The sequence below is a fragment of the Trichoplusia ni genome, unplaced genomic scaffold (genome assembly GCF_003590095.1).
Source record: "Trichoplusia ni isolate ovarian cell line Hi5 unplaced genomic scaffold, tn1 tig00001676, whole genome shotgun sequence".
Classification (NCBI taxonomy): domain Eukaryota; kingdom Metazoa; phylum Arthropoda; class Insecta; order Lepidoptera; family Noctuidae; genus Trichoplusia; species Trichoplusia ni.
In genome coordinates, this window is record NW_020800141.1 from 18,021 (window position 1) to 31,699 (window position 13,679).

At 34.2% G+C, this 13,679-nt stretch overlaps 1 protein-coding gene across 1 annotated transcript in view; it reads left to right on the plus strand.

The window, feature by feature from the left end:
* The window catches only part of LOC113507337 (nephrin-like), a gene marked incomplete at its 3' end in the record, with an annotated part of 39,567 nt that overhangs the window by 9,369 nt on the left and 16,519 nt on the right, over positions 1–13,679 (plus strand). Inside the window, exons 3-5 of the mRNA XM_026890199.1 lie at positions 3,613–3,819; positions 7,368–7,513; positions 11,348–11,495. Coding sequence (XP_026746000.1) covers positions 3,613–3,819; positions 7,368–7,513; positions 11,348–11,495 — 501 coding nt within the window. The remainder of the gene's footprint in view (positions 1–3,612; positions 3,820–7,367; positions 7,514–11,347; positions 11,496–13,679) is intronic.

Genomic DNA, 13,679 nt, shown 5'->3' on the forward strand with positions numbered 1-13,679 from the left:
TTTATATTTTTCTTTTTAAAACAAGCTCAAAAACTATTTCATATCCAACCAATCACACCAAACTCCACGACGAAACGGACATTTCCCCACGCTGTCACTGAGACCCCACCCCGACAATATCTTCTTGAAAAATTGCCGGATGAGACGAGAACGGGCCGTGCAAATGAATATATATGCGGGCGAGCCCAACGGGTGAACAATGTATATCACTTTATACCATTAAAGTCGGCGTCACAGCTTTTGTGCCACTAATCTGAACAAACGACTTTGAAACTTGATAAAAACTCCGGCCGTTTTGATGGAAAGCTTTTTGAAAAGAAAGAGTGGTTTTTAATTGCTTGCTGCGTTTTAGCCAGGTGGTGGGTTATGTAAATGTGGCTGTGATTCTGCTGTTTCTGTGAGAGATTTGACTAGATTGGCGTTGCTATGGGAGTTACGTGATCAAAGTAGCGGTGGCGCGGATTTATTGAATTGTAACCAATTTTGATGGTGAATTTTATGGAATGAAGGTTTATTTATTGATTTATCTGGTTAATTCGAAATCACGTAGAGTAATGGTTATTATAGCTTTCTAAGGGACTTTAAAATGATGTATAACTTAAATCGAAAAAATAAATGCAGAATCTATTGCTTTAGTTTTTCTGTTCTTCATTTTAGTTATGATAATTTGACATCAATCTCCTTTAATCATAATAAACTGTTACCAAAAATCACAAAACACCCGAAAATGTTCAAAGATTTTTATCACAACAAACGAAGAAGGTATATCGTTTATATAAGGATCCAGTTTTCTTGGCCTAGTTCCATTTAGTTTAGCATTACGGCAATGTGTCGATATTTATTGCTCGTTAAAATTTATACAATTTCTCTGTTGCCTTTTTTCGAACGCCGAGGCGTGGACTGGTGACTATTATGACAATGTTTTGTGGGTTATGCGGGATAGTCTTAGATTTTTATAGGCAGATATTAATAGCGCTAAAACCAGCTCGAGAAGCAATACTTGTTATTTTGGAAGCGAAACGTCGTACTATTAAAAGACAGCGTAAAGCAAGGAGTTTTGTCAAGCAAATCCTCTTTTAATCGGTAATGGTGGGCCATTTTCTTTCTTCTTTATGACACATAATGAGAATAACTTTTATCTTTTTTTACCTAAATTTTGCAATCCGTCAATTAATCTGGTTTGGACTTAAAATCAGTTGATAAAATGCGTTGTCCTGCAAAAGAGCTCATTCTCATATCGCATGTGAATGTTCGAAATGACCCAAATTGTTTCTAAGTGGCAAAAAAAAAACACAGAATCTATTTAATATATAACTACATTCTAAACCAACAACAGTTACTAGCTTACTTACGCTCGCAATATAAACCGCTTTATAACTTGCCAGCAATTGCTACTACAACTTCAGTGTACCGAATACCTATGAGATCGCATGTATTATGCAGACGCATACACTTGTTAGCAAACAAACTTTGTTCAGATAAAGTTACGTATTCTTACTAAAAAACAACTAAAACTACGTATTTTTATTGAAATAAAAACTTTTGATTGCGTTGTAACTCTATTTCTGATGTTTCTCATTTCGTATTCATTTTTTTTCTTTAATGGAATTTAAAGTTACTGTTTCTATGTTATTGTATACTATTATAATATTAAAAAATATTAATAGATGTGAATAAAGTTCAGAATGGATGTCTTTCGTTGAGATATAATATTGTATGATGATGTGTATAGGAAAGAATGTTGAAACAAATTAAGGAAAATACAGGTAATACCTATATGGTTTTTATCAGAACATAAAGCAAATTTATGCTTTTATTTAAACAATCCATCCTAAAAAGTGTAAAGGCCTTTGATCGATACTAAGAAAACTCGCATTCCTTCATATTTACATTATTATTGTCACCCTACTATCGGATATCCGTATTCAGTAGCAAACAAAAATGGACCATCGATAATATTCCGCTAACAACATTCGAGATCATATCCCATAAATAAAAACTCTTTGGTCACTTTATGGTATCTCCCATTTCCGGTATTTACGCTTTCACACTGCTAGCACCAGAATAAATGGAAATTCAATTAATATTCCTCCATTTTTGTTTTTTGAAAGTTCAACACTATCGGGCTTAGTTATTTTGGGGTGGCAGCATTTTTGGTCACAAATATTTTGTTTGAATATTTTAAACAAAATTTCCCTAGTCTGGTATCATTTGTCCCGGGGCTCTGGGCTCTGTATTTTCCTGTTCCCTTGACAATAGAAAGAAAAATAAAATACCGCAGTGATTATGGAGGAAGATTTCGGTGGAAGATTTTTGATCTATAAATAAAAACATGAACATTTATTTGTTGAGGTTTTTGCGAATGTTATTTTCCCTCTCGGATGTTTGAATACTCATGCAAAGGGTTAATTTATTGCTCAATTGTGTAGTTTATAGGGTTCAGTACCTCGTAAGGAAAAAACGGTACCCTTATAGGATCACTTTGTTGTCCCTGTATGTAACATCTTTTTCTCTAATATTTTTAGAATTTTCAAGTCTACTGTCTTTTAAAGCTGTAAATAAATACATTTTCTGAGCTTACGTAATCAAAAGACAACGCTGTTTATGCGCCGTTATATAATAATGGTTTCTACCCGTATAGGTTTAACGAAATTTATGTATTATAAATTTCCAACAAGAAATTAATATGAACGTGTTACAAAATAATTCGGAAAACATCTTGTTTTTATCCAAATTGTATCTACAAATAGCTGATGCAGGTATTTTGTGCGCAATCCTACCCTTAGTCAGCTATTTCTTCTCGATTCCATTTTCATCATATCCTACCTTCTTTGAATAGTCATCCAGTTCTATACCATCTACCATTATGCGACAGTACAATGCTTTATGTACAACTTATAATTGACCTGAAGTTTCAAACGTCTTTATTCCAGCAGACGCTGTCAAAATACTGTGTCATAAGAGATAGTTCCTCGACAATTCTAACACTAAAGACTCAAGGTACAGTCAACCAAATAGCAGCAGTACAATAAAATAACGAAAATGAACTTTAACTGTATTGAAATAAAGATGATAGGGATGCTGAAATTTGGGAGTATGTTGTGGGCTTGAGTGTAGCTAACCTCGTTGGTTTCGACCCGGTTGTTTACGCTACGAACTCAGCTAAAAGTTATGCAGCTCAGCGAAATTCGCTAAATTTACAAGCTCTGAAGTTTTGCGCTATAGTCTAATTGTATAATAGTTTTGCAAGACTTTTCGGATGTAGATAACTTGGTTGTGCTTATTTTAGTTATTTTTGGGTCTATTACTCATAATTCTTCGGTGTAAAAGAAAATAAACTACTTATAAGTGTTCTGATAATAAATTCATGAGTTTTTCACTATCCTCATGACATTTATATCAACCTGTCTATTTTTCGTATTTTACTTGAAATAATGTTTGGCTACAAATTTCGAGAAATCTGTTTCTAAAATCCACCCATATCAGAATCAACATACTTTTCTGCATTAGTGACAGTACAGTAAAGTAAAATGGACATTATAAATCATTTCCCTATAGCAAATTGTTTTATCCATATTTTATTCAATTTTACTCACTTCCATTTCCTTTCAGGTCGACCCCAACCGACCCTGACCTGGCTGATCAACAACAAAGAGGTTGATGAGCACACGATCCTTAAGAACGACGGCAAGGTCATCGTCAGCAGGATCAGCATTGGAGGAGCGGAGAGGAGCTGGTTGAACACCAGCATCAGGTGCCAGGCTACGAATACAGCTCTACTGAGCCCTCATGAGAGGACAGCGAGGGTTGAGATGCATTGTAAGTAGCTCTACTTTAATTATTTATTTTAGTTGTGTACATAAAAAAACAATATGATGCATAAGCGTGCTGAAGACGTCTTCTACCATCAGACTCGTAATAGGATAAGAGGTTCATTTTATCAGTCAACAGTGGTTTGCGTGTGACTTAATTATGATACTAACTTCATTGAATCACACGCAATAGTCCAGTCAAAATAAACAAAAAAAAGTCATAACTTAGCCAAAATTCGCATAGAGCTGAAAATTGGCAGAGACGTTAAATACATCATTATAAAGAAAATATCAAAAGTCCCCTTCGATCCCACTTCTGCAAAAAAAATATTCAAGGTCAAACATGCAAAATTAAGGTTTTTTTCATTTTTCTCCAAAACGGTAAGTTTTATCGTAAAATAATACAGACAAAAGTTGTAGATCATACAATTCTCTACAAAAATGGTTCAGTCACTTTTTCTCTTACGACTCACCATTCGTGAGATATCGCGGTTTTAATCATTAGAAAATTCATATTTTACATAATATGCACTAAAATGCAGCCTGTATACGTCATCGGACGTTCAATATAAATGAAAATAAGAAATTATTGGTTTGTGCTACTTACACAATATAAAACTTGTATAAATTGAATGAATATTTTAAAATAAAAGACCATACTGTCAGTCCCTAATTCCCTTCGTCGGTAACCTTGAGAAACATCTTCTAGCTACATCATTGTTTGAGTGTGGAGGGTCATATACCTGCCTATTTTTGAAGGAAGTAAGCGACATAACTCAGTATATACTGTTAGTTTTGAAAATTCCTTTTTGGTAATATTTTCAATTTTAATTTGTGCTGTTAAATAATTTTAACAAAATGTCAGAAGTTTGTTTCATTTGTGATAAACCTTTGGAAGAAAGTGAAGTTGTTGTTGTGGATCGTGGAATGAAGACTTTGATTGATGCAAGTGTGGAAATAAATGATAAATGATGACGAAAAAATCTGTATAAGACGTTTTGATCCAAATCGTCGATGAAAAAATCTGATAAACCCAATTGCAATCTTGATTTGAAAGACCTAGGTCGAACAGCAGTAATTATACAGTGGCTGATAGTTGTACATATTAATTTCAAATGTTCCAAATTAAATCGTCGATTTTCTAAAATTACTGAATCATCTTCGGGACGACATTTTGTAGTAGGCCTCAGAAAGATATTATAACAATTATTGTGGTACTCAGCTTCAGCAGCATTTAAGTAAAATTTATTCTCAATGCGGGCAATAACAGCTTTTGCTACGTCTTCAGAACAAGTCCGAGCTACCTTTAAAATGGAATCTTTAAATTCAAGTATAGATACATTATATAGTTTACGACAAACATCCTGCGCTTTCTTCTTTTCAGCTTCTTCATGTGCTTCATCGCCGCAAAATAACCAATATCTTTTAAAGTTGAAATCTGGCTCACTTACTCGTGCATGAGGTGGACTTATCGTGCATGTACTACCTTGTTCTTGTCTTTTAGCTGAAACAATACTACTCTTTCGAGTGTACATTTTACGACAAGTTTCAATTCAATTTCAATTTCAAGTATTCAAAAAACTTATCATTTCTTTCAACACTTGCATCAATCAAAGTCTTCATTCCACGATCCACAACAACAACTTCACTTTCTTCCAAAGGTTTATCACAAATGAAACAAACTTCTGACATTTTGTTAAAATTATTTAACAGCACAAATTAAAATTGAAAATATTACCAAAAAGGAATTTTCAAAACTAACAGTATATACTGAGTTATGTCGCTTACTTCCTTCAAAAATAGGCAGGTATATGACCCTCCACACTCAAACAATGATGTAGCTAGAAGATGTTTCTCAAGGTTACCGTCGAAGGGAATTAGGGACCGACAGTATGGTCTTTTATTTTAAAATATTCATTCAATTTATACAAGTTTTATATTGTGTAAGTAACACAAACCAATAATTTCTTATTTTCATTTATATTGAACGTCCGATGACGTATACAGGCTGCATTTTAGTGCATATTATGTAAAATATGAATTTTGTAATGATTAAAACCGCGGTATCTCACGAATGGTGAGTCGTAAGAGAAAAACTGAACCATTTTTGTAGAGAATAGTATGATCTACAACTTTTGTCTGTATTATTTTACGATAAAACTTACCGTTTTGGAGAAAAATGGAAAAAACCTTAATTTTGCATGTTTGACCTTGAATATTTTTTTTTGCAGAAGTGGGATCGAAGGGGACTTTTGATATTTTCTTTATAATGATGTATTTAACGTCTCTGCCAATTTTCAGCTCTATGCGAATTTTGGCTAAGTCAAATGTCTATTTTGACTGGACTACAAGTCACGCGCACGCACATAAGGAACAAAAGTAATTTGCTTTATTGCAGTTTGAGGTTTATGCATGCTTGAAAAACTATCTCACAACACCATTGTGGATATTTTGTTGAATAAAGTATATATTTTGAATGTCTAAACTCGATTTGAGCTATATAACAATAGCTCATCTCAATAATTTCAGCGAGCATTCGCCCATTTCAAGCGTGAATAAATTTTCCATCATCAAATATCAACAACAGTATGTTTATGACATACAATATACTCAAACGGCTTTTGTACGATTCACAATAAAACACAATCGTCGCAAATTACGAAGGAATTTAAAACACAATGTACCAAATCTTCTTCCCGTCGTAAATCAGTCAAATAGAAAACAAATTCACGTACCTCGGCGCAGTATTAATTTTCTTTCTTCGCGAAACGTTTTCCCGGTAAACTGAATTTTAAACCGGAACGAAACACGATTGTCCTCAATATTTAAGTATTGTCAAAATAGACAAACCAAGGCTATTCATAATTGTGTTTCCTTAAACAAATGAGTGGCTTCCTTTACATGTAGCCAGAATCTTTTGTACTCAAATTACGAAAAGATAAGATCTTCAGAATAATTTTATTAAATTCAACGTACAGGTTTCCTCGTGATGAATTACTGTGAAAGGAAAAAACAGTCAAGTAAATATAAGAAGAGTTTTTGTGCGTTTAAGGAAAATAAAATCCTTGATATTACGTTTTTTAAGCAAATGAAAGAAGTAAGGAAATGTAAATGTACACCAACAATTACGTGATTTTATTTTTGTTCATTTTCCGCCCTGGTGTTTACTTTCATTTTGACGACTCATGTTACGGCTGAGTATAAAGTTAATTGCTTTAACGTTGTGAAAGATTTACTATCATTATTTCAACTGCACGGATAGTCAAGTAGTAGAGGTCACCACGCCAAAAAGGATTTAACAGTTGACCAGGCGACAAAATCGACATTTGCATCTTCAAAGAATCCTCGAGAGGAACATACTTTACGCACGTACTAACATCTTCACACGTATTTGCAACGTAGATGATGCGAGTTAATCGTAAGTCGTCGTTTCATCCTCTCAAACACCTAAAATAGTAACAATAATGCCTATAATACAGTCATATCTTGTAATTCACGCCTGATAGAACTATTTCTTTTTTGCGCTTCGTTATTCCAAGTTCCCTTTATCCGCAGTGCGCCCTACATCAGTGATGATTACCAACAAACCTGGCCAGATGTCAGCTGACTCCGAGATAACGCTGGTCTGCGTATCCCACGGCAGCAGGCCGGCAGCGCAGGTCACCTGGTTCCGGGAGAACAGGAGATATACCAGGGGCAAGGTAAGGGATTACAGAGATTAGATTAACTACCCGTTCTTAGTCGGAGAGGTATATCTTTTAGTCAGCAGTTGTGAAAGGTATATGCCGCTTTATACAATGTGGTGGTCTGCTGCTTCCGCAATTGCAATGATATTTACTTTATGATTTCCCTGAATGTCAAAGTTTGGAATGGACTGAACATGTGACAATTAAAAATAGATTTCTGGATTTTTAAATATGCTCTATAATTATGTGAAAGTTTGTGTACTTTAGTATTTGTGATCTTATTATGCAAAGATAACACAAAAGGATTTGATTCAATGGGTTGGAAGCCGAAATTAAATATGTAGCCTGTCTAATAGGTCTTGGTCAAACAGTTGTTCCTATATTTCCATCACGTTTAATCACTGCGGATTGGCGGAATTAATTTATAGATACAATGTGTGTACATATATTATTATAGTTATTACGTTATTTTAATTCCACCTAATATCAGCTCAAATAATGTATGTAGACGGACTTTTACAAGATAAAGCCATTATAGATACTTTTTAATAGTCCGGAGAGAGATTGCAGTGAGGCAGCTAATGTCTAATAATTGTAAGCTCATTTAAATCAAAGAAGGCCATTAAAATTAATGATCCCTTCTTAAGTACTCTCAATTATTTAAGTTCATAAAAACAATTCATGTACTTACTCTTTTTAAAAATCAGACAATTTAATTACAATCGTTCTGAGTCGTGGAGGTCAAGGAGTCTACTACCTCATAAGGCAGGACTCTTGTAGTTGAAGAAGCGAGATAGCACTATGGGCAGTGAAATGCCATCTCGCTTCTCCAGCAGGTAATAAACCTTTCAGATGTTCAGCTGAATTCAATAAAACTCAAACTCGTTTGCACTTTCAACTTTGCAAAAAGTTAAGGCTTTGGATAGTATCAAGTGCAAACGAATGCCTTAGTTTTTGCATTGAAACACTGATGCCAAGCCTTCTCTTAATTGACATCTTGAAAGTTGAAACAGACAAAAGAACTTACAACATTATACTTGTTTCTTAGAGAGATAAATACCATTATAGTTTCAGTCTTTGTCAGATTTTTTCTGTCCCATGAGTCATTTGTGAACATTTCTCTTATTTAAATATTATGTCTATTCGCATGATAGCGAAGTGGTTAAATAACCGATCAAGTGTGAGTCGGATTTGCGATACGGAGTTCTCTACAAATAGGCTATTTAATCTTAATCGATTCGGTGACAAATAAACTTGAGAGTGGGTTCCAAACAAGTTTATGATGCTTAACCCTGATCGTTTAGATTAACGTCAGCATCAGTGAAAATTTCAACAGTCTAGCTACCAGGTTCAGATGCGGCCTCGTGACGGACGGATTCACAGATAGACTGACAGACGAACAGCGGAGCCTCAGTAACAGGGTTCCGCTTTTACCATTTGGCTACGGAACCCCAAAAAGCAAAATCACTTGAAGTTTCTTTTATAACTCCTCTTAGTATCTTAACTGGATCATACTTTAAGAGCACCCAAAGGTACCTTAAAACATCTCGCAAAATGTAGGTCTTTGAATAAAAAGAATTATCATAAAAACTTTTACTACCGTAGACATATCACATTAAGTTAACGACAGTGTAGAGTTGAATTTTAAGTTCTGACAAAACAGTTTATATTTTTGTATCACGTATGTATTCATGGTCCAATAGGGATGATGACTGGGTATTTTTTTAGCCCGTCTGGTAAATTATTAAACAATATTAGAAATATTCTTGCCTAATCTAAATACTACTGGAAAAACACTGAGATACTCTTCTGCTGTAAAGTTCAAAAGAGCGGTCTTATGACGTAACGATGTCGAAGTTTATATGCAGGCGTGACGTCATGCGTAAGTTCCATCCACTATGATTCGCTTTTTTGGTTGCGAGAGACAAAATAATAATAATAAATACGTATAGAATCTATTCCACTACTAAAAAAAGAAGGAGTCATTTCTGTTGCATTTGAGGTCTAACCCAGGACAGATGATTGATTCCGTGTCTTTCCGTGTCTTGTGTAATATTATTTATCCATATTTATAAATATATTATAAGTATTTTTACCAGTCGTCTAGCACTGATAATACAAGCTTTACTTAGTTTGAAACTAGATGGCGTTATACAATTTAAAATTCAGTAATTTTTAATGTCGTCATCTAACCTTAAGTTAACATGATAGTTCGCTAACTTTAGTTAAGACCTCCAATATTGAACAACGCTAAGTCTAGGTTGAAAATTAGTGAGATCTTAAAGACAACGAGAATTAATGATCCTGGTGATTGAACAGGCCACAAACTAGACTCGCTAGATTTAGTACAAAGTAAGTCCCAAGTTGGTCCTACAGACTTAGTAACTGAGTTCTTGAGTTTCGTACTCATTTACAACCTTAAGGGTACTATTAAATGTTTAATTTATATTTCTATACGAAATTTGTTACAGCACTTTAAAAGATTGACGAACTCTTTTTTGTCTATAAAAACAGTTTATAAATGAAACGGGACTTAAAATCAATATAAAAGTTCAATGGATATTAACAAAATCAAATATACAATTTACATTACCGGTAAATAGCTCGTCCCGTGTTAACTCATAATTATAGACTTCGGTTGGGTCCGAAACTAGGCGGACAATCCCGATAAACTAAATGAATCTTGTATGGAATATATTTTTATTGTAGTACACTTAAGTAAAATAAATTGACAAATACACTAATACCTATACAAAAAAAACCTACAAGTGCAGTCTATGCACTTAGCAAAACGTCAACATTCAAATCTAGAACGAATGAAAAAATAAACATGAAATTGCTTTAGCCGTTACACGTGATAGCGTTCCACTGACATTTGAATAGTAATTGTCAACGATTTTCTTTCATTCTCTTTTCAAATATTCCACTTTTGACCGTTAGTTAAATTGATCAGTTTGAATTTTGTAGTGTTATTGATAGACAGACAGTTAGACTACAGATATTGTCTCTCTGTGTTTAGATAACTTTAACTGTGTATTTTATTATGCTATTATTTTTGGTGAACTAAAATTAACCAAACGGAATATTAGAATGGGGAAAATAATGGCAATTATTTTTATTACATTTATATTTTTAGACAAGATATTATTACTATTTACTAATGTTGTGCAGATTTTGGATTTAGACAAGAATATATAGTAAGTTTAAGTTAATGCATCGATGATTGTTTTTTGTATTTGGTTGATGGCAAATTGTTATGAATTCATTTATCGCGCTTTGGACAAAATAAATATCGATTACCTATGCTACTTTTTGAAAGTTGTATGTATATGCTTATTACCACTGGCAAACAGTGAAGGAAAACATATTGGAAACTCAAGTCGCCAATTCGCAGTGAACTAACAGGAACTTTCTTATATGGGAAGGTATCTGTGTCCGACATTGGGATGTATATAGCCTAGTATTATACCGGATCGTCAGGTACTTACCAATATATCAACTACGCCCTTTTAGGTAACTGAAATTACTTAAAGCTTATATACAGAACTTTCTATACCTCTTCAAGCAACATACTCATAATTTGATTCTCCGTAATAGGCCTAGTAACAAAACAATATCACTAACCAAACAGATCCTATTAAACAAGGCCACAAACAAAACAAATGCCTGCTATAAACTTCACCGAGTATATCAAATGATACAGGATGAGGGATCCCACCTAAAGAGTTTAGTCAAACTAATTACAAAAACCTGAACCAAACATTAAAATATTAATTAATATTGCTACCCTTTACATTCACACTCAAAACTCAACCTTGGAACTTTAAAATAGAGTTTATTGTCCAACAGCACAGTGAATTCACGAATGAGACGACTACAGTCAATAGGCTGACGATGCTGCCGCAGCCTGAGGATGATGGAGCCATGATCAGGTGCAGAGCTGATAACCCGGTGCTGAGGGTCGCGCTGGAAGACGCTTTCAGGATGAGCGTTGTCTGTAAGTAAAACTTGTTCTGTATTATTGGCGTTATTTTTAATCGGCCTTCACCTAAACATACAAAGATTTTTTTTTCATCATTGGGCTCTTTAACACAAAATAATGTGGAAAAGAGTTGCCGCTCTACAATACTCGATGTGTCATCTCGCGTCAGCGTTTGCAACAACCTTCTTTGTCCTACCCTTATCCTATTATTTGGGGTTGGGTCTCATAAACTGTAAGAGTTAAATAATAATAATAATTTATTCATCAAAAAGAAATACATAGGAAGTTACATTAGAAAAAGCATACATTATTTCAACTCGATATTATGAATATTGGCCCTGATGCTAGGAAAATCCTGTGTTATAGGGGCGAACCATTCGTCCGTTATGGTTAATTACAATTTCAGAGAACTAAGACGTATAACAGGAGCAATATTGTGTGAATAGGCGCGTGCACAGAGTGTATGTTTGTGTGTGTGTGTGTGTTTTTGAATAAGTGTGTCTGTCTGTGTGAGTTAGCCAGTTTTTTTAAAAACATGACTGATTTCTGACACCGCTATAAAAACTGTCGGGGGTAAACAACGCTTGATACGGTCATAAATTAGGTGGGTGATCAATTGACTTATTGTACATGTACATACATATATTATGAAAATGTTATGTCTAGAGATCGAGCGTCTCCGAAAAAATAACGAATTTTCTATTTATATTTCGGATGATGGGAAAATACAAGTATTTTATTATTTAGTCACCTACTTGCCCCACAAAAGAAGTTTCCAACGTGCCAATTTACCTATGTCAAAATCAATAGCCAGTAAGCCATTGCTACTAGCGCCATTTAGCAGCCATCGAAGAAATCTTTATCGGGGGTCGCAAAAAGTGCACTCACCTCTTACTTAATATTGGACCGTGTTCGCCTTAAGAACCTCGTAGTTAGCGAGATTGCATTTTGTTAATTAGATTGTAGAATTCAATTTCTTTGCTCTTAAAAAGTTATTTTCCTTTCAGTTTTTATTTCGTTGATTACGTTTCGTTTGTTTACACTGTTTGAATCATAGATATAGGGTGTAAAAGGATGTTAAAACGACTGATGCATATACATTTTCGAGTCTTGCCTGAGGTTTGTTTTTATAATATATTATTTACGCATCACTTTTTGCGTATTAAAAAATAAACTAAATTAAAATATCAAAATCAGTAACGTCACATTTTGATTTACGACGTTCCAACCTCTATGACTTAACAGCTAACTATAAGCTAACAAGGCAATCAGTAATAGTATAATGTAACGTACAAAGTTTCCCCAAAACCAATTACCCCTAATTACGAAAGGACGGGACCCTTCTAATTTGTGACGGCATAATTCCGTCGCTCCAAATGAGAAGCTATCCACAAAAAACTATTCATGTCATTCGAATAATATTGTGTCTAGCACTAACCTAAATATCAAGGAAAAAGCTTTTTTTAGATACCGTTTACAAACGGCAAAAATCTTAACCGTATTTGGTACTTAATTCCTGATGTCTGTAACCAGGCTGTGTCTCATGAATTGATATAACGAGGTTAAGCAACGTTATTAAGGTCGCGAATGGATGATGGTGATGGATGGCGTCTTTCACAATTATTTTTTTCTTTAAACACATAGGCACTGACACACTCACTGAGGCTATGTGTACGGGGCACTTAGCATGTTGAGTTTAACTCGCACTTGACTTTTTTATGTCATGGTGAATTAGTGGTTTACTTACTTACATAGCAAGTGTGAAATACGAGGTCTGTGGGTTCAGCGGATTAGGTTGACCATACATATGTAAAGGGAAATTGTGAGAAACCTGATTCCGAGGTTGAATTTCAAATTGCGAATCCGCAAATTGGCAACCATGGGGATTATTACTAGTTCTTTGTTTCCAATGGAATTAGATCCATTGGTTGATTGGTAAGTCCGCAATTTTATGTAAAAGTTTAAATAAATAAATACTTTTTTCACAAATTATAACAAATTTTGAGGTTAAGCAACGGTTGCTACAGGCATAAATTTTATAGGTGACCATTAAAAAAAAAGTTTATTTGCTCCTTATTTGGAACTAGTGCCCATGACAATGTTAATTCTGTGAGCAAAATGGATATTTCATGAAACAGCCACATCAAAAACCATGTCCCGTTTTAACAGATATAGATGTTTAACATATTCAAAATAGGC